This window comes from Neolamprologus brichardi, chromosome 2, assembly GCF_056152115.1.
Source record: "Neolamprologus brichardi isolate AB-2024 chromosome 2, ASM5615211v1, whole genome shotgun sequence".
In the NCBI taxonomy this organism is placed as follows: domain Eukaryota; kingdom Metazoa; phylum Chordata; class Actinopteri; order Cichliformes; family Cichlidae; genus Neolamprologus; species Neolamprologus brichardi.
Window position 1 is genome coordinate 30,834,890 of NC_142105.1, and position 25,093 is coordinate 30,859,982.

The 25,093-nt window shown below is 40.0% G+C and overlaps 2 protein-coding genes across 14 annotated transcripts in view; one reads left to right on the forward strand and one right to left on the reverse strand.

Annotated features, from left to right (window-relative positions):
- Positions 1-4,434: 4,434 nt before the first annotated feature.
- On the forward strand, positions 4,435-23,726 carry tex11 (testis expressed 11). 2 transcript variants are annotated; one of them, XM_087850971.1, is made up of 29 exons: positions 4,435-4,796; positions 5,930-6,042; positions 6,330-6,414; positions 6,884-6,963; positions 7,047-7,127; positions 7,237-7,356; positions 7,584-7,664; positions 7,788-7,873; positions 7,950-8,007; positions 8,095-8,190; positions 8,276-8,357; positions 8,602-8,680; positions 8,813-8,964; positions 9,134-9,219; positions 9,520-9,657; positions 9,813-9,915; positions 10,043-10,167; positions 10,721-10,806; positions 11,446-11,499; positions 11,609-11,649; positions 11,761-11,838; positions 11,950-12,020; positions 13,159-13,272; positions 13,484-13,550; positions 13,709-13,858; positions 13,967-14,075; positions 14,178-14,298; positions 14,886-15,053; positions 22,856-23,726. In XM_087850971.1, the coding sequence occupies exons 1-29, from the start codon at positions 4,769-4,771 to the stop codon at positions 22,955-22,957; spliced, it is 2,754 nt and encodes a 917-aa protein (XP_087707097.1). In that variant the 5' UTR covers positions 4,435-4,768; the 3' UTR covers positions 22,958-23,726. The 2 variants fall into 2 exon arrangements, with proteins under 2 accessions (XP_087707097.1, XP_006781320.1); XM_006781257.3 differs by lacking the exon at positions 22,856-23,726 and adding an exon at positions 15,401-15,830.
- dlg3 (discs, large homolog 3 (Drosophila)) overlaps positions 14,713-25,093 on the reverse strand; it is an 87,620-nt gene continuing 77,239 nt past the window's right edge. For 4 of the 12 annotated variants that reach the window (XM_087850986.1, XM_087850987.1, XM_087850984.1 and 1 more), the window contains 9 exons: positions 22,961-23,137; positions 22,776-22,851; positions 22,058-22,160; positions 20,530-20,571; positions 20,270-20,320; positions 19,824-20,185; positions 19,603-19,712; positions 19,425-19,516; positions 14,713-19,060 (listed from right to left, as the gene is read on the reverse strand). In XM_087850986.1, the coding sequence (XP_087707112.1) occupies positions 18,954-19,060; positions 19,425-19,516; positions 19,603-19,712; positions 19,824-20,185; positions 20,270-20,320; positions 20,530-20,571; positions 22,058-22,160; positions 22,776-22,851; positions 22,961-23,137 (1,120 nt within the window). In that variant the 3' untranslated portion in view covers positions 14,713-18,953. Of the gene's footprint in view, positions 19,061-19,424; positions 19,517-19,602; positions 19,713-19,823; positions 20,186-20,269; positions 20,321-20,529; positions 20,572-21,335; positions 21,382-22,057; positions 22,161-22,775; positions 22,852-22,960; positions 23,138-25,093 lie in introns of all 12 variants that reach the window. The other 8 variants (XM_006781256.3, XM_006781255.3, XM_087851000.1 and 5 more) reach the window with 4 other exon arrangements.

Here is a 25,093-nt window from a genome sequence, read left to right on the forward strand (position 1 = left end):
AAGTGACTGTATTCTGACATGAATGCAAGTAGTGCCAGCATTTCCAGACTTCAGACCGAGGGTGTGAAGGCAAAATTAGAAGTACAAGTTGATGAAAACTTGCTTAGTTACACTTTTCTAGTACTGTACCTGACCCCCTCCCCCCTCCTCCTCCTTCATTCAGAACAGTTTTAATTCTTTATGGCATAGATTCAGCAAGATGCTGGAAATATTCCTCAGAGATCCTGGTCCATATTGACATGATAGCAGATTTGTAAGTTGCACATCCCTGACGGAAATCTCCCAATCCACCACATTTCAAAGATGCTCTATTGGATTAGGATCTGGTGACTGTGAAGGCCATCTGAGTGAACTAATTGTTATGTTCAAGACACCAGTTTGTGATAATAGGAACATTGTAAAATTGTGTGTTGTCAGCTGGAAGTAGCCATCACAGGATGGGTAGTAATAAAGAGATGGCCCACACCAGTATACCACCACTATCATCATGAGCTTTTGATACAAGCCAGGATGGATCTTTGCGTTCATGTTTATATGAAATTCTGGCCCTACCATCTGAATCACTCAGCTGAAACAACTTTTTCCAGTCTTCTCTCTAATTTTGGTGAGCCTCAGTGAATAGTATCCTCAAGTTCCTGTTCTTAGCAGACACAAGTAGTTGTTACATCTTCTTCAAGGCTGGATATGTTGTGAATTCAGAGATGCTTGTCTGCATACCTTGATTCTAACGAGTAGTTACTTGATTTAATATTGATAGTTACCTGATTCTCATTTACACAGGTTACGTAAATGCTTTAAGTTACTGCCATATAAATGGCCCATTAGATATTTGTGTAATCCGAAGCAGAACCTAATGAAGTGGCCAGATAGTGTGTTCTATTATGTTAGCAAAACTAATACTTAGATAAATTCAGTTCTATTAATAATTAATTTTTAAGTCCTGGACAGAAGTTTGCAGAAGTCAGAGCATTTTTGGAAACTGTGTTACTGTATTAGGATCAGTGCATTTGTGTCTCACCTATGTCATTTAGCTCCATCTAGTGTTGATTGGGGAAAAAAGGACATGACTGGGAAAGGCTACATCTAAAGCAATATTTTTTTTTCTCTTAATGGGAAGCATAAATGGTTTAATAAATATATTGATAGAACTTATGGATTAAGTGGGTTTTGTTGACTTCACACACTAAATGAACACTATTTTATTTATTCTGAAGATTTGCCCTTCCAAGTATTCCATGCTACTGGTTTAAAAGGTGGGTACCTGCTTTCCTTTTAACAGAAAGTATTATTATTCCTCTGTTTTCTGCTCCCTTAAGAAGTCACCACATCTGATAATCTCCCTCAATCTCAACTTATCCCTACCATGCTCTTATGTCACCCTCTGCATATCCTTCTTCAGTGCATGCATGAATCTTCCTTGTGGTCCTCTTGTTTCATACTTAACAACCTTTGCACACCTAAACAATCTTGCATTAAACACATAGCCCCGTGAAAAAGAAAGCAACCCCCTCCAGCAGCTAAATATGTTCACCTGGCCTCCAAACTCCCCAGCTAATAATCAAGCATCCCTGGGATATGCTGTAATAACCCTGATCCACACAGACCCCACCCTGGAACACACAGGATCCAATTTCCCATTGCCAGACACTACAGGACGCCCCCACAGTTCCCTTGTTCACACTCCAATGGGTCACAAGTGTTCAGGCAGCATAAGAGCGGTCCTATACAATATTTTGCAGATGGTTTTACAGCCATGTTGTGATTTCTTGGCATTCCTGTAGTAACTTCTTGAGCTAAATACAATATACTCCTCTAACAGAGACATATGGAAACTTAGGCTTTCATCTTTGTCTTTGATTTGAATTGCGTGCATACATATAAAAATGGGAATATTTCAGCTTTTAGAAAGAAAACATTCACTTCAATGAAGAGACTAAAATATCTAAGTGAGATGTCAGTGTTTCATAATGTTATAGTGCTTTTGCTTACCTTGGTACCATTGAGTATCAAAAAGGTATGAATAAGGGCGGAAGTTTGATTTGGGAAAGTGATGAATCTGTCAGAGGGCACTTTGTTCTTTACACCTGTAAATGGCAGTAAAAATGGGAGTGTCACGGTCTAGCAGGCAGACCGTGGGGATATGGGGAATGAGGACCCAAAACGCAGACTCTACGATGCAAACAGTGCTCTTTATCTACAGTGAGAAGCTGTAAATACAATAACTCCCCGTTGTTCCCTTGAATCCCGTGTGTGTGCTTCCCTCCGACGTCTGTGTTCGTGCTCGTGCTCCCCGCTGTTGTGTTTCCACATACCCCGTGCGTGCTGCCTTTCTGGACCACTCTTCCTCCTGCAGGAAAACCATAGAAGCAGCCATCAACACTAACTCTGGCGGGCATACACGAACAGCACTGACATATGCTGCCACACACTAACTTGGTAGGATAACTCAATGATCCCACGCCGGTGGGAGCTCCAACACTCTCCTAAGTAGCTCCCCCGACGAGCCCTGATCACCAACAGGTGTGTGGCAGGAACTTCAGGTGTGGCCAGTCCTCCTGCAGGGCCACACCCATCAGGCCTGCATGTGGCTGCCCTCCAGCCACACATGTACACACCCTGCCTCTACATATGAGTGGAACACCGAACACAGCATAGTGCAGAAAAACACACATCCCCAAATAACAACAACAACAACACTAATAATACTACTAATACTACTACTACTACTACTAATAATAATAATAATAATGATGGTGCATCCTGCTCCTCCAAAACCGGGTCCGTGACAGGGAGTCTTTTTAATACTATTATTAATGTTTTGTGTGATTTGAAAAAGAATCATAATTTAAGTTGAAAATTGAAAAAGCCTTACCTGATCTCCTCTTTCTGCTTAGCTCTGATTCCCTTCTTTTCCTGATACCTGTTGCCAGAAAGAAACCAGAAAGTTTTATGTACTGTGACTTACAACTAGATTTTTGGTTTTACACATAAGATAAATTGTTTTGTAACCATAATATCAGAAGGAGTTGGCGAGATAATATTACAGTCGCATGTCCATCTATGATACCTATGATATTCTGACTATGATACCTGTATTAACAACCACAAGGAGAGACACCTGTACATTGAAAAACAGAACAGGTCTCTGTTCATGCATTTAGAATTACTAATAAAAAAGATGGATGTGCTTTTAACATTACAACTTACAGTCCAAATACCAATTGACTATTTTTTTATTTGTTGCCTGGCAAGCTCTCTTTTTCTGTGTTATCCTGATGTCTATATCTACAACAAATAATAAACCCTTAATTTCCCACACTAGTTACTATAAGTACGGGTAATTTAATCTACTTGCCAAGCATGTGATGACTGGAAAATGTCATTTGGCAATAAATGTAAACAAGTGCGCTAAGCCAGTCTTATAAGGCTTCTTAGATTTACCAAGAAATAAAGGCTTATACTTTTTTTTTCCTTTTTTCCTTCCTTTATGACCTGTAAGTATAATATCAACCATAGACTTTATTTAAGAGGTACTGGTGCCAACATGCGATCAATACCAGTTAGTGTTGGCAAAGTTAAAACTTAGAGCACGCCCTGTCAAAACATTTAGTTTTCGACAGAACTCCATTATCTGTAAGCAAACACGTGTCTTACTTTGTTTTGTACACTACTAGCAATTCAGCTTTGCGGTGAGTTGAGCTGACCTTAAAATGACTGAAAAATCAAATTTAATATGACTTTACTGCCTTATTTTATGTTCCCAGAAAGCTAAAGCCCTGCATAGCCTGGATCATCTTGTGCTCCAGTAGATGACCCTTCTCTCAAAAGTCCTTGCTGATTCTTATTTCTGTTTTAATTATTTTTAAATTTAAATACTACATAAACATAAGCCATATACATAAAATACTACACAACACATACGTAGACCAAGGTAGATAAGGGAAATGAGGGGGAAAAAAAGACAAATCATTTTCAACAGTTACATTTCTTTGACCTTCATATCAACATAGTGTTGCATCTGCAAATATATAGAAATCTTGCTTTTATAATAAATATTTCTCTTTAAACATTTCAAAACTGTGCAGTTTTCCTTCTTTCATGATATTGTATAGAAATCCGAATGCACACAATAAAATCACAACTCAAGGATTTGATAATATAAATGTCTCGCTCTAGTTTATGTTCTTTTATAACAGTTTTATATACCTTAAGAGTCAATTTCACCTAATATTTATATAACCTTGTAAATTGTTATCTGATACAATTGGCTGTATGGGAATGGGAGGTATTTTCTTTTTAGTGTTTTTCCATGTGTATTTTATGATGGGCTACATAAGTACAATAGCACTCATCTGTGCTGCAAAACAATAATCTCTAAAAGAAGGTAGTCCCAATCTCCCCATTGCAAAGTTTTGAGATGAACTGTAGGTCTTGTGGGACCTTGCCCCTTCTAATTCTCTAGCAAATAACTTTCTATAGAAGATGGGGATAAAACAGTAACCAACAGAAACTGTCTTTATCCCTTTGTTTAATAGTATTTGATTTTTGTCACACCTGCAATTATTATCAAGCTAGTATTAGGAACAGTTTAAGGTAGGCAGAATAATTCCCTCTATTGGAGTAATAGCTCTTTTCGGTTGTTTTGATAACGTCGCTCTCTTTTTCGCGGGCTTTTGTGATAGCTGTCAATCAAATGCCAACATTTCAGTGAGGAGCTAGCTGCTAGCACCTAGCCTGACAGATATTTTTATTCCACAAAAAGTTAGACATGGAGGAACTTACCTCAACTGTGAAAAGTGAGTAACTGACTCGTTCTCTTGACCCACCTATTTATTTATTAAAGTGCTTTTACGAAACCATATTGGGTACCAACTGGAGCTGGAGCTTAGTTGTTAATTTAGCTTTCAACCTAGCTAATTCACAAATTGTTAAGTTGCGTCTATTATCTGGACGCTCAATAGCTAATAACAGTTTTGTGCCTCTGGTTTATTAGCTAAATGTTACTCAGGCCATGGAAGTAATAGTTATTTTTCTAAAAGATAAAGGGAACTAAACAGGCAAAGTCTGAAAATCCCAAAAGCTGTATTATTAAAACTTACTGCTGTTGGGACTATAGCAAGAAAACGTTAGCCAGCAGGCTGCCATCTACATTTGTAAGAACAAATCTACACCTGGGTAACAATTTGAAACTTTTAAAGCAGTTTTTAATGGAGAGTACATTCTCTTCATTCAATGGGTAAAAAAAGGGTACTTAAAGACCTTATGTGTATTTCAAACAGGGTCTTAGAATCTTTAAAGGAACTGCTTTGTTATAGACTTTTTATACATTTTGTGCAGCCTGATAATACAGATGATTAAAGGCATAAAACTGGGGTTCATGTTATCCACTAAACTGCTCATGTTATCTTGGTCACCAACCACAGTGAATTATTGTTATATTTTACATTATTATAACAAGCTAGCCCCCTAACTTGCTAATATGTAAATGAATACTTTTTTAAAATGGCAACTAATTAACCTAATTTGGGATGTATGACTCATACTTCATTTTAGATTATATTCTACCTTAAAAGATGAACAATCATTAATAAATGGCTTAATATTTCAGTGCTAATAGCCTAACATTAAGACACAAGAGAATATCTGAATTATTTTTGAAATGAGAAAGGACATTAATGTAGTCAAACTGGATTTTGAGACAGATTTTTAACTTAAACAAAAGAATAAGAAAGTGGGGTGCTCTCCATGTCACACACTTTATTGTCTTGCACAAACAGTATCTGGTTTTCTTCATAGTGTAGAAAATTCGGATATTCTTATTGCATGAAAAATCAGATGTCACTTTCCACTTCAGAAGACAACATGTCCTCTGTTACCCTGTTTGTGTCCTGTCAACGTCTGTCTTTGTTGACTTTTTTTTAATACACAGGTCTTACTGAGCTCCTGCTGCAAAAGCAGCTAACAGATTATGATGAAGTGATAGAGAAGCTCTTCTCTGAAGTTCCTGGACTTGAGGCTATGCCCAAAATACCAGATCCGCAGGTAGACAAAAACATGCCAACTTGTTTAACTATACGCTACAAGTCAGTAGTGATGTAAAGTTATAGTATAACTATAAACCCCCCCAAAAAATAAAATAAAATGAAGCATTAACAAATACTTATGGAAGAATTTTTTTACACTGCTAATATTCTTGTTGCTGAATTAATCTAACCTACTACAAGTTATATGACTGTTGCAATGGTTCCATGAAGTTTTAATTTAATGTAATATTGTTAATACTTATATACAAGAAGCTGGCATAATTTTTTTTGTTGTCTTGTTTACAGCTGGAGGAGTGTGCCATCAAGCTGTGGAACTGGGGAGTTACTAAGAATTTGGGTGTCACAATAAGTACAATTCAAAAAGCCCAAGGTAAATTTGTATTTGTATTGTTCCACCCATTATTTTTCGTATTTTGCTAGGAAAATAGGAAATATATACAGAAATGCATTTAAACATACAAATGTGCATGGAAATATATAAGACAAAAACATGGTCTGTATTATTCTAATAAGTTTCAAAGTTAATATTTGGTATGAGCACCTTTATTGTTCAACCCATCCTAAATTTTAAAGGTTTCTTGTAATTTCTTTAAGTAGTCTTCAGGAATACTTCTCCAGGCTTGTTGAAGGAGATTCAAAGCTCTTCTTTGGAAGTTGGCTGCCTTTTTTCAGTTCTCTGTCCCACTTTGATCCCATTTTAATAATATTGAGGTCTGGACTCTGAGGAGGCCAGTCCAAGACTGATTGTGTTCCACTGTGCATTTTTCTATGGTTTATTACAGTGGTAGTATTTTGGGATCTTCTCTCCTCACATTCAAATAATCTCACTATGCTTACAGTGCGTCATGTTGCATGCAGTCTGTTGTACTGCTGTGAGCCTGAGAACCCAACAGAGGGCACCATTCGCAAGCAGATTCTGGTAAGCAGTACTGAAGGCAGCCTCTGTGAGTGCCCAATGTTTCAGGAGGACAAGGCATGTTTGTCAGTGTCTAATCTTTACAGATGGCCAGCAAAACAGGGAGAACCTGGCTGGACTGCAAAAATCCCCAGATGGCAGATAAATACTTAAGCCTTGCTGTCAAGGTGAAGAAGAAAATGACACTCATACGGATAGTCTCTTAATTCTGTGTAGGTTTTGAAGCAAACACAAATACCATGTTTTTAGAAATGACTCAGAATCTAATATCCCCAGAGCCTTGAAATCCTCTACAGCCAACTGATGTCCAGAGGCAATGGCACAGCTAGCATCAGTTCATCCAAGGAGGATGTGGAGAAGGATCTACTTCGAATTCTCTCATACCAAGCAGAATCGGTGAGCTGTGGCGCATGTGATGTTCGACACCTTTGATGTGAATATTTGTTCTTGTGATATTTGGCAGCTTAGGAAGTGCCATTCTGACAGACTTGCAGTGTGAAGTGTGAGACAGCTAAAATGTGAACTGAGAAACAATGAGAGGGGTAAATTTCTGACAGCTAATAGGGAGTATTATATTGTTTGCTGACATTTAATTATAAGTTCAGATCTGTTCTCCTTTACAGGCCATAACTCAAGGCAATAACAAAGAGGCTGTGGCCTACATTCAGCGTTGTAAAGACATGTTGCTGCGACTACCAAAGGATGTAAGAAAAAAGGCCATCTGCTGCTATTATAACAACACTATATATTGATTTTTCACTTTTACACTACATATTGTTATGGGATGTGTGGGGGATGTTAACTGTGATTATACTTTCTCAATACAGACTGCGTACCTCTCCCTAATGTGCTACAACTTTGGAATAGATGCTTACAGTGTGAGGAAGTATGAAGACACTGCTTTTTGGTTGAGGTAATATTCTAATGTTCAGTTTCCCAAGAAAAATGTTGATAAAGGTTGCAATCGAAGAGAAATGTTTCCGTTTCAGTCAAAGCTATGATATCGGGAAAATGAGTATGAAATATGGCCCTGGATCTGAAGTTTTGGTAAGACAGTACAATATAAACTTTCATACAAACATGACATTTAGAATTACAATTGTAATAAAAGTGATGTTAATTTCCCTACAATAGGCCAAGGCTTTGCGGCTCCTCGCCACTGTTTATTTGGAGTGGGACTGTGCGAAGTTTGCAGAGAAGGCAGTCAACGCTGTTAGCTTAGCAAACAAGGTGAAACATTAGAAATCATTTTTAGATTGTTATTTATATAAGCAGAGGAATCTTCAGCTCTTCAGCTAATTGTGTAATTTGACAGGAATGCGTCAGCACATATGGACTGTACTTAAAGATCAAAATACTCCTGAGATGTGAGTCATCAGACAGTGACTTCAGAGCAGGTTAGTTGATACCACAACCAGAACATATTGAGTTATTTAGACAGAATTTGATTGGTGCTGCATTGGGTTGTTAGTCTCCAAAGTGATAAAACTGTGGGTTAGGTGTTTTCTTAGAGCTGTTCTGACTACAGTAGCAATAGATACTTATACTGAGAGCCTTGGAAAGAGTTAATATGTCTCTGTAGATGACTTCAGCAGAGTTACAAATGCACATTAAAAAGCATTTTTAAAAATTCATTTTCAGGACTTAATGAGATGCTGGAATCAGAAGTTTCTCTTGAGCTGTGCCTAAGCACAGTGAAACTATTAATCTCTGAAAAGAGGTAAAAATCTTTGTTTGTATGGTAATAATTCCCATTAGTTTTTTGTAGAAATATATATAATACAGAAAGAAGCATATTTTTTTAAGTCTCAGGCATATTTTATCAATCTGAATATGTCTGTTATTTTTCTAGAGAAGCGCTGGCTTTTGAGTATTTGAAAAGTGTGTGTCAGCACTTTGAGACATCCCCTGACCTGGGAGCTGCTCTTGTCTTGCACATTGAGCTGCTGCTGCAGAGAGGCAAAGAGCTGCTGGGCAAACAGAAGATTGAGGATGTTATCACTGGTACTTTATTTTTGCTATCAGTACTATAATAAATCTAAATTAAGATAGAAAAAAATTAAATTGCATGACAAATACTATATATTTATCACTGCGTATAGTATTAAAAAGAATGAATAGTACTTTAAATGTGCTACTGTATTAGTATGATAATTTTTTTACACCCACATAGGCCACTGTACAGGCAAACAGCTGACCCCACAGGCTCTTACAAGTCTCCATGTCTTGCTGTGGGATAAAGCATCCAAGTACTTTGAGGTACACATCTATTCACAATGCATTTTAGAGTCCATACAGACGTGCATACTTATAAGCATGTTCACAATCTGCAGTGTTGCTTCACAACAAAAAGGCAGGTGGCCACAAAAAGGTCCACCTAACCCTTGTTAGGTATTGTTTGATGTTTCCTTGTAAAGCAGCATGTGTATGTTAGAAGTTTTCCTATAGTGTTAGTTCTTGTTTTCTGACTTTCCACCATAAGTAAGTAGTTTATTTAGCATAGGTTCAGTGTAGAGCTTTACTTTTCACATGGACAAAAGTTTAACTTTGTGTTTCCAGGCTGGAAGCTATTCTGAGGCTCTTCAGTGGTATAACTACTCCTTAAGTCTCTTCAAGGGAGGTCAAATGGAGCCCAACTTAGCCAAACTACAAAGAAACAGAGCTTCCTGCTTCCTAAAACTTAAGCAACTGGAAAAGGTAAGAGAACTTGAGGCTGCTGTAGTTGGTAATTTTAAGAACACCAGTATTTATATGTCACTAGTGACAACTGAAGGTGTCCCTGGCATATTTTTTTTACAGTTACTGCATGCAAATATGTTTTCATCTGTATCAAAAATCTTAATTTTTGTAAGGCCAAAGAAGCAATTAAGGAAGCACAGAGATGTGATCCAGACAACATTTTTACTCAGTTTAGCGTATACAAGGTGGCTGTGCAGGAGAATGAGGCAGAGAAAGGTACCTAAAAAAGATTACTTACTGGGACTGGGGTTCTTTATAAATCATACTAGTGTTGCCATAATAACAGCAATATTTTCACCATATTATTTTTGATGATGTGGCTGATTTATTTATATTTTGCTAGCCTCAGGTGCATTGCATGCAATGGGACGTCTGTCCAAGAATCCTGTAGCCTGTGAGGACAGACTGCTGGTGTCGGAGGATGCTGCTTCCAATCTCCTGAGTCTGGCTGCTCAGATTGCTTTGGAGGTAGAATTTATCACAGGACTCATTGCTCGTTTCTGTACACCAGTCCTTCAGTTTAGGTCTAATTGAGTTATTATTACATTTCCCGGTCTTATGATGATATAGCGCCTCATCAGTGCTATTTGCAGCTTGGACAGAAACTGGCAGTTTTTGTGAGTGGGAAGTTGATGAGGGATTATGTCCTTGTCACTGAACTCATACTGGTTCCTGTGCAGAAGGGGCTGAGAAGAATAGCATCACTGAGAAGATGATCGAGCATGTTAAACCTTTCCAGGAAAATGTCCAAGCCAGCTGGGATCAAAGATAAAGCTTAAATATTTTTCAACTCTTGTTCGTGTAGACTTATACTGCAGTCCTTCCTCAATAGTTACATACTTTATAATATTATACAAATAGATGTGTTACAGTAACTTTCCCCAGCTATTACAATCAATAGTTTCAGTTATTAAATCAGCTTGAAATTTCTTTAGTGTACTATGTGATTCTGATGCGTATCGATAAGTATTGGTGGTGGGTGGCATTAATGGTGATGAGAAAGTTTCTAACTCTGTGACAGAATGGACAACAGGAAACCGCCATGAAAGCACTGGAGATTTTGTGTGAACACTCCAAAGATCAAGCACAGGTTCTGGTTGCTCTGAGGTGTGTGAAAACTTAAGTATAACCTAAAAAAAAAAGAAGCAACATTTTAACCTCACTTTTATTAAAATAGTATCTAACATGAATGATATGATGTGACAGTATGTAGCCAAAAACAGATTGAGTACAGAGCCTTACACATAAGGCTGTTATTAAATAAACATACAGTTACATACACTCATCATGAGCACAAATAACATTTTAATTTTGTACTTTAATAATTTGAAACCCCGAGTTAATATTCATGGTAACTTAAAAAAATAAAAATAAAGCTTGCACTTGTGAATAATTGCGTTTTTTTTAAATTATGTGCTTGCTTTCTTATTGTCTTGATTTGGATGCAGTCTTAGATACGTATAAATTTGATGCTAACACCTAACTTTGCTAATGGATATCACGTTTGGTTTTTGAGATCTGAAAATAATGACTCATGTTTAAATCTCGAATTGGGTCATGATGGTACTGCGTCACATTTAGTAGAGGTGGCTCAGAGATTGTATTTAGTCTCTTAGTTTTCCACACACCTCTATGATCCACTGACCTATATTCCCTCACATTTTCACTGAAAGTATGTCTCTGTATAATACAGTTAGTAGGTGAAAGAAAGGAGGTCAACACCAATTTCTTCATTCATCTTTTTAGGTGTTTGGTTCGGCTTGTTCTCTCCACAATAGAAAAATTGAGTGATGAAATAAGGTGAGGCGAGAAAGAGGAAAAATACCAAATGTTTTCATATTTCAAATTGATGCTGATTTAACTGAAAAAACAAAAACAGATCTACATTTCCTACATTCATTCCACGCAGTGATGTAAGTCTGGATGTCTTGCTGCCGCATCTAAAAAAGGGTAAGTGCAAATCCATGAGGGTTTAATTGCATTGTGAGTGGAAGTGTCTCAACTACAGTGTCATGTGTTGTGCGTCATAACCCTCGGATGTTTTCTTTGCCGTCACTTCAGCTCTGCAGACAATTTCACACCCCTCTCACATGACTGTTGATCAACGCACAGAGGAAGCTAACTGGTTCAGAAAGATTGGTGCTAAGATTCTTTCTCTTCTTTTCACTTCAATCTAATGTGGTATGCTATCACTTAAAATCTTGCAGCACCTTCATTTTGTCTGTGTGCTCATGTGTGTCCTTGTTACAGCTTGGAACTTGGCTTTGCAGTGTGAGAGCAGCCCTGACAAAATGAGAGATTTCTTTGTGCTCTCTTACCAGGCAAGTGTCCTTATTAGCTTTGTCAGGTGAATTAATCAATGTCTGCTCTTTGTGGGTGTAGATCAAGAACACCTGAACAGGAATAAACATTGCTTTATAAATAGAAACGTATCAGTTTACACTCACAATAATATGTGTTCCTTAACCTTAGCTTTAATGGAATACATACCATTACATTTGGATCTATTAAGTTTGATTTCTGCCAGCGATTTTGCCCTGATGCCTAAAAGTATCCATATACAATTATTTTGATCTTATTTATAAGAAATTCAACTTACTTTTGGTTAAACGTAGTCAGAATTTAAATACAGTATTTTAGAAATACTTTCCTACATTATATGTACAAAACTATGGACCCACCTACACATTACACTTACATGAGCTTTATGACAACTGGTCCCCTGTTTGCACCTATAGCAACTTCCACTCTTCTGGGAATGTTTTTGCAAATGTTAGAGTGTGTCTGTTGGAGTTTCTGCCCATTTAACTACGACTGATGCTGGACATCACAGTCTCCATTTTACTTCAGTCCTAAAGGTGTTTGATGATGGCAGCTAAGACCTACCACACCAAAAATTATCCAGCCACACGTTAATGGACCTGGCTTTGTTCTTTTGGGAATAGTTATGCTGGAAGAGAAAAGGGTCTTTTCCAACCTCTTCCCATAGATTTGGAAGTGCAGAATTGTCAAAAATGTCTTTGTAAGCAGAAGCATTAAGATTTCCCTTCACTGCTGCTAGGAGGTCCAGGTCAACCTAAAAAAAAATCCCCTAGCTTTATTGAATTCAGTGAATAAGAGGTGTAGCCTAATACTTTTGTCCATGTAGCGTATCATGTGTTAGTTCCTTTGTCATACGTGCTTAAATGTCTATTCTGACAGTGGCTGTGCTGTGTTCTTATTCAAACTGGAAAAACTGAGTCCATATACTTTGCTGCCTACAAACGAAATGAACTACAAAAATATAAGCCCACAGATTATGACGTTACTGGAAGTTCTATTTGTCTATCTGTACTTCGTGCCTACCTGTCAGTCTCAAACTCTTTAAAAAAGAGAACTTGATCTCAATGACAGAGCTTTTTGAAATAAAAGAATAAATAAATATTAAGGCTACATGTGTGTTTCTACATGAACCTATAGTTCTCCCAGCTGTGCCCACCTGATCGCACTCTCCTCATGGGCCAGAGGACATGTCTGCTAATGGCTGCTGCTGCTTCTTTGGAGCTCGGCAGGAAGTCTTCTCACCCTACCCAGGTGTGCCACCCACTGCCCATCTCCTACATTTAGCACACTCTCACTCCACATGGATGGAAATTTACCAAGACCAGTGGAGAGGAGAGGTGACTAACAACATCATTGGTGCTAGCGTAGGTGTTTAATTTGAATCCCCCTGCCTTTGAAAAGGAACTGAACACTAGGTGGCGATGATTAATCCAGAATGCTTTGCATGTTTGTCTGGTTCCAGGAGTTCACTCAGACTCTGGAGCACATTCAGATCTGTTCAGAGGTGTGGAAAACCCTGAAAGCATCAGGTGCATTTAGCAGCTACACTATTCAAACTAAAAGCAATTTTTATTTGCAAAGTGTAAACTATTTAAAACACAGAAAAGGAGAGTTAAAGTTATATGTTATTAAAAAGCTGACATCATGAAGTGAAATTGAGCTATAAAAATGTATTCTCAATTTACAGGAAGCTTTCCAATGGACCCGACAGACTCTCTACTACTGCTGTATGAGTTTGAAGCTCGTGCTAAACTGAATGATCCCATAGTTGAGGCAATACTAGAGTCTGTGTTGGAGCTTGAAAATGTTGAACCCAAAATGTTAGAGACCATGGCAGGTTAAAAAGACCCTCTATTATTAATCATGTCTGTGCTGAAAGACCTAAAGAAACACATGAGTGTTTTCAGTATTCACTCCATGCTCTTATTGTCTTTCCTTTATGTAGCCTTGGCAATGGAGCCTCCAGCCTATTTCCCTCTGCTGTGCAAGAAGGCCTTGAGGGTTGCTCTCTTTCTGCACAAGAAACAACCACAGGCTGACCTGGCGCACTGCAGGCACACCCATCACTACCTTTAGCATTTCATTAATGAGCTTTTTTTTGTTTTTAGATTTTGAATGAATAGGTTATTGACTGTTTTTCTGTGTCCTCATCTTAGCAAGTGTGTTCACAGCCTTATCAAGCTGTCCCTCCCAAGTGGCGTGTCAGAGGTGGAGGCCCATGTGCTCGAGGAGGTGTGGAACTACTACGAGGAGGCCCTGTCCATCATTGCAGCCGCAGTGAGTCAGCACCAATCACACACCGACATCCCTCGGCTCCCACCTCCTGTTCCCTCCAACAGGAATGCTCTTGCTATATAATTCTCCCCCTCTTTTCCACTCCATGCTTGCCTGCTGTTCTAGAAGCCTCTTTTTATCAATGGGCTTTCAGCCGCACTCCAATTAGCAGATGCTTCCATTCACCACCCCTTCCTGCCAATTTGAATGTTAATGCGCTGTACAAGTTGTCACACTGCCGGTGAGCTACAGCTCTGAAAGAGACATGAAATTATTGAGACATTATGCAGCTTTAGAGGCAGCGCACATTTCCCCTTTCATATTGAGTTGTTACTTGAAAGCTGTGGAATTCTTTGGATCAAAGTAAATGGACAAGATTAAAGTGTTGTGAAATATGAATGAACCATTTCCACTGAGTTTGTTTCATGCTCTGTTTTTATGACTTACAAGCATAAGTAAATGTTAATATACAAATGGACAGGATTTGATGAAAGTTTACTTGGCATTTGCTGCCTCAACCCACTGAAAATGATTTGTACAAGACAGTAACCCAGGTGGCCTTTTGAACATCTTCCTGCTCTTCTCCGTAGCCGGACGACTTCCCAGAGATGGAGACCTTGTGGTTGCTGACTCAGGCTTGGAACACTGGGATTTTGCTGTACAGCTTGGCTCAATACCCCGAAGCTGAGAAGTGGTGTGGCCTGGCCATGAGCTTTGTCCGCCACCTGGGATCTCTACAGGAGAGCTATGAGACACAGGTAGAGGACTGGTGGAGAGAAGGAAAGGGATGAAACACTGGGTTGATAGTAGCTTAAATCATCCTGCTGCTTTGTTAAATACAGATTTTGGCAGAATTAAATCTACATGTCATTGTACAACTCCAGGGTTGCTCATCAAAATACACCAATTATAGTTTTGAAGTTAGCTCAAGGAACTTCACCAAAGGTGATCCTTTAAGTATTGCAGCTTTGTCAAGAGAAAAGTATGGCAATAAAATACAGTCTCATAAGGTTAAACTGGGACACAGCAATGAAAGTAACTGCTCCATTGTACTGTTAGAGGTATAAAAAGCTTAGTTATACAGCTGTTATTTATGTACCCACAGATGTCTGGTCTCTACAGCAAAATCCTGGACAGATTGGACAAAGCAAAGAAAAATGTCAGCATGAAAGAATAGACAAACAGGTATAGGTCAGCTGTCGGGAGCCTGGTGCACGCCTGTTCTTCGGGGAAACCTACCTACGTTTATTCAGTTCAGTTTTCAACACCCTAACGTTCTCAATGTTATGAGAAACATTTACCAGAAATTCCAGTTTGGTATGTTCTTTTAAGTTATTTTAACTGTGGCGTATTCTGGTAGACTAGTACATTCATTTCTGGTCTGATTCTTACCTGAACATTTGTTCTAAGCTCCTATCCATTTATACTTTTCCGACAGAAACTTAAAAAAAAAAAAAAAAAAAATCTACCACTGCAGTAGTTGTTTTTAAAGCCAATCTGTATCCCAAAGTAGAATAAAAGGCACATTAAAATCATATCTGAGTCACATATTTTATTTTCAAACAAATAAACTCTTGTCAAGTCCCAAAATAAAACCCAAACAAAAGTTGCAGGACTGTGTTCCCTCATGACTAGGACAGGGAAGACCATGAGGCCAAGTGTCCTGATAGGCTGTACTACCTGCAGTGACAGGAAGGAAACTACTGTACAATCAAAGGGTTCATGTTTGCAAGCACTTACTGCACAGATGTGCTATAACATAAACATATCATCACCCAAAAGTACAAACAAGAACCCTGACCCCCCACCCAAAAAAATAAAAGTATATATGTCGTCATTTCTCTCATCAGAACAAAGACCCTCGTCAATTATACACACACAGAGGCATTCAGGTTCCATCTTATCACAACCTCAATGGAAAAGTGTAAAATGAAATCAAGTTCTTTGGGCTTTGACATGGCTGACTGAGGTATGAATACCACACACATTGTTAACAGTCAGCTGTATTTCAACTAAACGCCAGAGTGGACCAATTCTAAACCTCTAATAATGTACTGATCAATGCTCCTGCTTCCTGTGATATTGTGTAGGTTTCTGCCTGCATCACTTTATTTTACAATATATTGTTTTTTTAGTTTTTTTAAAATCTATACACCCAGACACGTTCCACAAGAAATCACATGTAGACAGGCCCTACTTGAGGGAACTGAATTCCCAACTGACTAGTTAGTGTTCCAATAGGCATTTGAAGAGAAATACCAACAATACAGCACATTTGTATGGAAATTATATCTCAAGAGTAGCTCAAACTTTACTTACCTGACATTTGTGGTCTATAAAACATGTTTGTCCCAGTTTGATTCACACATGCATGAAGCACAGGTGAGGGGGATCTGCTGGGGGCTTATTTACATCGTACAGCTACCACACCCTTTGAAACAGTCTGCAAGCAGTTTATAAATGGCTCTGTTCCCTTCGGTAATTCCCTGAACTCTGGTTTTGACACAGGTAATGACAGCTGGTTTAGCAGTGGTGCCTGGCAGGTGGGCACACCTGTTCAGAAAATGCCTGCAGGTACAGGTGCTCTGTGGGTGGGAGAGAGCAAGGGACCCAGGGGTCTAGGTTAACACTTCTTGTTTGGGTCTGGCTCTCTGAGGAGAAAAAAAGAAGTATATCCCTTTGCACTCTTCCCAAAAAAAAAAAAAAGCTGAGGAAGAAAGCAAAAGCGTTCACAGGGTCAAGGGCCACAGCACTCCTCCTCCAGACGTGCTCTCTCACATGCACACATTAACATATAGTGCCAAGATATGCATGGAAGGATGGTGCAGGTCATTTCAATCCTGGTGACGCCACAAAGCAAACTCAAAGGTTACCAAACTGATGGCCTTGAACAAGCTCCCAGCCTTGCAGAAAAAAAGAAGACAGTACAGCCCGATTACACTGTCCACTTGGAAACAGCTTTAACTAAGCGACAGTGCCTTTGAGTAGTTTGTTCACATTTGACAACTGTGCAATCGCCCAAACGTGGCTGTTCAGTCACGGGGAAATGGTATCTGTATGTTAAGATTCCTGAGCTGGCCAAGCTCACCCCCAGACGTGCCAAGAGCTCAACACAGTGCTTCAGCACCTGCCAACAATAGATTAAGAATTCATTGATTTATAGATGCACAAAGCGTAGGTTTTCTCAAACCCAACTTTAGTGTTTTTGGTTGGTGGACGGGGGAGGGGGGGTGGGTGGGGGGGGGGCAATCGAAAACAGGTTATAGTTACTCTAATATTTAGGACATCCAATACAATTATTGTCTTGTTCTACCCGTTTTAAGGCCACCATCATGGCGGCAGATACGACAGTACCGTGTGACCAATCAGAAGAGAATCCTCTGGGAAGGCAGAGAGTGTAATAGGGTGATCTGCTGCTCAACATGAGTTGGGAGGCTCTGGTTATCCAAATTGCAATCCATTGGCCAAATTCTTCTTTAATTATAAAGGAAGAGGGTTGAAATACAGGGGAGGGAAAGTGCCATCAGAGGCAATTTTTTCTTCTTCTTCTTTTCTTAATCTATTGCACTCAAGTCAGGCCTCCTGACAGTTGGAGGTCACAAATAGGAAAGATTTTCCTCATCAATTGTGTTCAGCCTCCCTCACAGACAACAGGTAGTCACAAAACAGAATTTGTATTTGATGTAAGGCAGTTTGGTGTTTTGCAGAGAGCCCAGTTACACTTCTCTACCCCCGTCCTTTACACAGAGCAGCTAAAAACCACAAGCAAAAAAAAAAAAAAAAAAATCCCACAAGAAAAAATAAAAAAACCAAAAACAAAACAAAACAAAACAAAAAAGGAACTAACAGCCCTCCAAATTGACAATTCTAGTGAAGTGTAAAATGTGTAGTTTTTAATATGTAGTAAAATCTCAGTAGGATTTCATCATTTATTTTGTGATTTCATAATATAAATGTAGAGATTCACAACGCACTTCTTCCTCTTGATCTGCCTCCCAAGATGTCTTTATCGGCTGCAGCACAGACAACTGGCAGATGACCAAACAGCAAGCTGGTTTGTGATAAATAGATCAGTTTGTAGGCTCCTCTACTAATTTCCTCAGTCATTATAAACAAGAGAGATGACTCCTTGAACAGTACCATCAGCAGGGCTCGATTTATCCAGTCTTTTTTAGAAAAAAAAGAAAAAACCCTTTATTGGTCTTCAACTTCTTGTCTTGCGTGTCTTTTATAATGTGATTTGATGAACATTTACAAAGTGTTCCAACTTGGTATGATTTGTCTCTGATCCCCTGAAACTTCTTTTTGAATCCCAACTCCTCTCCAGATTTCTGCAAAACCTTCTGATCTTCAGTCAGTCCCAGTTCACAAAAGGATGTATTCCTTTTCCCTTTTGTTTTCGGTTGTCAAATTCCTTTGGAATGGCATTTCCAGTCTTGAATGGATTTGTTGAGAAACTCATGCAGGGGTGTGCACAGTCACAGTAATGGTGATAAGACTTCTTTTTCATTTAGAGAGTAACATAATGATGACACTAAAACTTGATATGAAACATATCTGCAAAAAGGAGGTGAGGAGAGGGGCTATTTGGGCTTGGGTGGGGTCTCTGGGAGGCAGGAGGGGAGCTCTGTGCCGATGCAGAGAGGACGGCAGGAAGCTCAGAGTTTCTCTGAGGAGGGGATCCAGATGTAGGGCCCAGACTGCTCCTCAATGATTAGCTTGATTTTGTTGTAGATCTCCTCTAGTGAGTCACCCTGTACAATAGCTGAAGGCAAACACAAAGGGAGAGAGGTGTGTTATTTGGTTGCATCAGACCTAGAGTCCCCCCCACTCCCCAAAAAGTAACCTAATCAAGAAATTCTTCTGTTGATCAATCAATTCAGTTGTTTTATGAAGCCAAAAAGCCAAATCATAAACAAACACACACCATCAGGTCGTAAATAAAACTTAAAATCATGGATTGAGATTATTCACTGAGGTCAATTTCCTATAGACTTACATACAACCACAGAATTCACTGACTTTAGACTTTAATGACAATAAATAACCAGATCACTGAGGGAAAAAAAAATCAAAACCTATATCCCAAATTGTAAGTACAAATATTTTTGGTTGGCAATGAGACTGACCTGTGAAATACTCCCCAAAGTCTTGCTCCAGTTTAACTGCCTTGTCAAAGACTTTATTGGCCTGCTCATACGTCTGCCTCTTATTCATCTCCCTGAAAGTGACAGTAGTTACGGTTAGCATGACGGACACAGACCAGCTGTGATCTTGATGACAGTATGTATAAAAGCTTCGACTTACATTAGGGCTTCAATGGATTTTGGTTTGATAAAGATGGCAATCGGATAAAGTTGTGCTTGCTGCAGTCGTTTTATGGCATTCCCAGAAACATCCAGAATGCAGTGTTTCCCCTGTAGGCAAGTAGAGAATACTTTAAAATACTCATAGTGGTGAAAATTTTATGCTTTACCAGGCCACCCAATCTGGTAACCCAAGCTCACAGAGAAATGCTCGATGCCTACCCTCTCAGCCACAGTTCTGACAGACAAGATGCTTGTCCCATAGAGGTTCTCGTTGAACTGGCCCGCTTCAATAAACTTATTATCCTGGATATCCTTCTCCATTTGCTCTCTCGAGCCCACAAAGTGGTAGTCCTGGCCGTCAATCTCGTTCTCTCGCCTAGGACGAGTTGTATCTGCAGAAGTGAATGGAACAAGTTTATTTTTGTTGTTGCTATTTTGTTTAGCGTACTGTGTAGAGGTGTCGAGTGTTGTCAACTCACGTGGTACACACGAGCCAAACTTGTGGGGGAACTCAGAGATGAGGTCATCGTTTATTCTGTCCTTCATTGGGCCCAAAATTATCACAGGTCTTGTGTAGTGGACTGAATCCGAAACAGAGAAGGCAAGTGAGGATAAATGTAAAAATCTACAACAATGACAGATTGTGGAGAAGAGATTTCACTTACTTTCCTGTCGAATGACTGGCTCATAAGAAAGAATTGTGTCCTCCTGACCCTCTGTAACAACAAAAATTTAACAAAATGAAATTTTACATCCTGTCTGAAGGAATTACATAAAGCTGCCACAGCTGATAAAACTCCAAAATGAAATATTAGGTTGCAGATATCATTTCACACGTACATTTAAGGACATCTACCGTGTTATTCATCTATGTGGGCAGAGTAAAAGAAACCAGAGAGACCATGAGAAATTAAAGGTGACTCACTCGAACTACTTTCGCTGTCACTTGTGTTGGATGTCAGGCATTCTGCAAAAGCAAGAGAGTTTCAGATCATTTTACAAAACCGTAACCACAGTGGCATTCAAGTCAATTCTCTTCCTATGGGTGAAATTTAGTTTCACCTGCCTCAAAGGACAAAAAGGGGAAAAAGAAAAGCACTCTGTTTCTCAGCAACTAGGCCACATAAGAAAAAAGGGAATAACGAAAGCAGAAGTTTGGTTTGGTGCAGCAGCCATGCTCTGGCAGTATTTGGGAAGTGGTTTTAGGTGCAAGCAATAGGAAATTAAGTGCTTCCTGTGACAACATCCCAAATGACCCACAATCCCCAGGCCAGTGTTTCCTATTGCTAGATCTGTGCCGGTGGCAGCTGATTTCATAGCATAGAAAAGGCTGAAAGCATACGGCGCTACACTGTAGAGAGAAGGGAGGCAGGAGCTGGCTGACTTTGGGGAATAAAGCAACACCCTGCTCTGGTGATGTATTGTAGCTCTGTGTGACCTTGTATGACAAAACTCTACTAAACATGTAGAAAAATGTTGTGAGACATTCAAAATAAGTGTAATGTTCACCCAGCCTCTCTTGGGAATGCTTTTTATTTTAAATAAATATCCACACTGTGAATCTGAGTAGATGTGTGAGTGTGTTGTTTTCTGTGAGCACACAGATAAGTTTGTGTGTGTCACTCTAAATTTCTTTTCTTTTTTTGCATTCCCAGCTGGGCCTGCGGAGACAAAGCATTTTTCTCTGAGCTCAGGGGACAGCTGCTTGACACAGTACAACCGCACACTTACTCAAACTCTTTGATCCATAAAAGTCATCGCTTAACCCTGGGAAGTCCTAGGTGTCCCGACAGGTGAGAGCAGAAACCAAGAGAAGAAAGCAGACAGGAAGAAGAAGAGGTTAGTGAGAGTTGGGGCAGGGAGAGTGAAAGAGAGAGAGGAGTGCTGTGTAGTGCTCGCCAGGCCCACTGACACACGGCGCTGTGGTACTCATTTAGCCTGAGCTCCACTTTGTTCATAGTAAGCCACGGCCTTTCAATTACACAAGCCCAATCCCATTAAAATGGGATTTTGACCTGTTAAGTGTAAAAGCTTCGGCCTGGTTAATGAGATTCTTCCTGTTGTGGGTCAGTGACTGACTGGGAAATTGATCAGGCCTTATATACAAGGAGTAGCATCACAGCATTAGAAGGCGTGTGTGTTAATACAGCCGAGAACACACCCAGCTGGCAGCACACACACAGTTGGAACACTCCTCCGGAGCCCACAGACAGACACACCAGAGAGAAGCCCACATCTCCAGCTCAGCGGTGCTGGCTCGTGGCGTGTGGGGCATCTCTCTGGGACAGTGAGAAAGGGATGAGAGTGATGCCATCGCACAAACCATCCCTGGAGGTGAGCGGAAAGATGAAAGTTGAGAAACAGAATTGAAGCATGAAGGGGAAAGAGGATGAAAACAACACCCCTCCCCCACCACTACCACCGCACACCCCAATCACACAGCTGGTACTCACGTTCAGACTCCACCAACTCCTGCACAATATTCTCCTTGCTCTTGTAAAACGGGAACTTGCGTGAGAGGTTGAAGCTTTTTTTGCGCTTTACTTTGACTGGCTGCTATTTGATGTGTGGGTGAGAGAGGGGAGGAAGGGAGGGAGGGAGGGGGGTTCAATGAGAGGGTGAAAACAAAAACAGAATGGGTTTCAATGAAGGTACTTCAACACCCATGCAAAATCAAACAAAAACAAATGAAATGTAAACAAACAATTCACATTAAATAATGAAAATGAAAGGCAGGTAATGGGTGGATATGAATGGCACATCAATGTGAAGGAAACAAGCATCCGTTTACCAAATTAAACATCTTCAATAAATTTAATCCTTGTACCACAGAAAATAATACAGACCAAAATTAAAGCTGATTTATGCTTCTGCAAATTATATCTGAGAGATTGTCGTCTGACAGACATGCAGACATTTTGCAAGTGCACATTTCTTAATATCGCTGAGTGCACGAGCTGTGGAGGTTGCGGAAATCTCTTCCTCTTCGCGGAGCCTCTGGGTAATCTATATAGTAATTCGAGAGCTTTTTGTGCTTGCTTCAGTGAGCAGGTGCTGGTCCCTTTCCCACACTCAGGGGGGAAGTAGGCCATCTCCCTGGGAGCCCAGCAGCAGCTCTGAAGACAGCCGCTCTGGCACCAGGGCAGGGAGCAGCTGGCCCTCTACACTTACCCTGTTAGACTCAATCATGCCTGTCCTGGCGTGGAACTTGACTGTTTTTAACCTGGCCCGCTCCTTCTTCTCCACTCTAGGGAAAGAAAGAGAAATATATCAAGTTGGGGCCGGGCATGAATAGGAGTAATCACATTAGCCTCGTCTGGCATTCGTACACCGCTGCAAATGAAGAGGAGTGATACCTTTTCTTGCTTGGAATGACCCCAATCTGCTCACTCTCTCCGTGAGGTGTGACAAGCCTCGCCTGCCACCACTCATCATCAGAAGCGTTTATGACATGAAGGATATCCCCATAAGAGAAGCTCAGGCCTTGGCTGGGCAGACAGCTGTCCCTCGTTCGATCGTAGTCAAACAAAGCTCTGCAAAAACAAAGCCTTCGGTTACTGTGCCGAGCATTCGAAGTTGGCACAAAATGACAGTTCTGACTCTGCAGCATTACATAATTGCTCTTTGTTACTTTGTCTATTACTTCACATTGCTTGCATGTGGGCTGCGATTTGACAACATTTTAAATATTTGGTATTTAGAAACGCTTTTGCACAGTACTGCATATCAGCTAAAGTTTTAGGCAGGTGAGGAAAAAATGCTGTAAACAAAGGATGGTTTCAGAAATATAAACGATTGTTTATTGGCTCCAAATGTATTCTGCAGCAGGACGACGACCCCAAACATACAGTCAAAGTCATTAAGATGATCACAACATCATCGAGTGTTTCTGGGATTACATGAAGAAACAGAAGGACATGAGGAAGCCTACATCTACAGAAGATCTGTGCTTAGTTCTCCAAAATGTTTGGAACAACCACCAAAAACCGTGTGCAAGTGTACCTAGAAGAATTGATGCTGTTTTGAAAGCAAAGGGCGGTCACACCAAATATTGATTTGATTTCGATTTCTCTTTTGTTCATTCACTGCATTTTGTTGATTGATGAAAATAAATGATTAACACTTCCACTTTTGAAAGCATTCTTTGTTTTTTTTTCTCACCTGCCTAAAACTCTTACACAGTCCTGCAGTCAGAGATGCCACTCATATTTAGTGACAAAGCCATACACAGTCACACTTGAATCCAACTCATTTATACATTTAACAATCAATTTTTAAAAGGTGGAACAGAAAGCAACTTCAGACATTTACTAAGGCATGCCATTCATTTTCATTTGCTGTTGCCGCATACTTTCCACTTCAATAGACTGCGTTTACAGTCCAGGTGCGTCACTAGCTTGTCTGACAGGTCAAGCCACAGCTACAACTGAATCTAAAACTACCTGCTTTACAGGTTTAAACTTCCCTTGACCCATAAGCCTATATCGACAGGCTACGCCATACTCTAGCGGACAGACAGACTGAGCTCAACATGCATTTTTCTCCTCTGCTCTAAAGACTTGAGCCAGTCTGCTCCTGCCAACTGAAACTGGGAACGTCAATACATAAAGACTACTGGTGAAACTGTCATGGTGCCATATAGCTTATCTCTCTCTGTGCTTACCAGGGAATCGAAAGCACCTTCAACACAGGCTGAGGAGTGATAATCAAATTCTTTCCTTTAGCTACTTTATGGTACCTTAACACAGACAGTGAGAGCACATGTGATACTTTCAGACTAAAAGATTCCTGAGACTGGGCTGGGTGGACATGGCGGCTCCCGCATTAGCCGGCAAAACTAGATAGCTTTTCCTGCATAACTGCGGGCTTAGTCACCTGCACAGGAGCAGGCTAGGCGCTACATGCCTCAAAGGAGAGGCATTACTCACGATACTCCTCTGACCATAGCAGGCCTCCAACGTAATAACACTTATGTACCTTCTGAGACATCCCGATAAGATCCGAGCTACTTTCAGGAGTAGTTTTAAGATTCTGATAGTTAAAAACAACTGAACAGGCGGTCAGAACTGAAAGGGTAAAGTGAAATGAATGAGTGCTTCAGCAGAAATACGGGGAAGCACTTTTGACTGCGGCGTTACATCACACGGTCCTTTCACCTTGAGCCCTGCGACTCGATGCATTTATATGAACAGAAGGTTGCCACCTGTTTCAATTCCTAAATGAGCCTCAATCCAGTTTGGCAACTTGCCCAAAGTGTCATAACACAGGTCATCCCAACAAGCTCCCCTGTCAGTCGACATTAAACTAAGTCATTGTCATAGCAGGCATCAAAACAACAACAGGGAACGTCTGTTCGTCTTTCTTTAGATGGTGATGAATAGTGTGAACCCAGTAGCCTGAATTAAATGATGTCACGCGAAATGCTTTAATATTGTAACATGTGATCTATGACATTTATGTTGTGCTGCTACTGTCTAACAGTGTGTTTG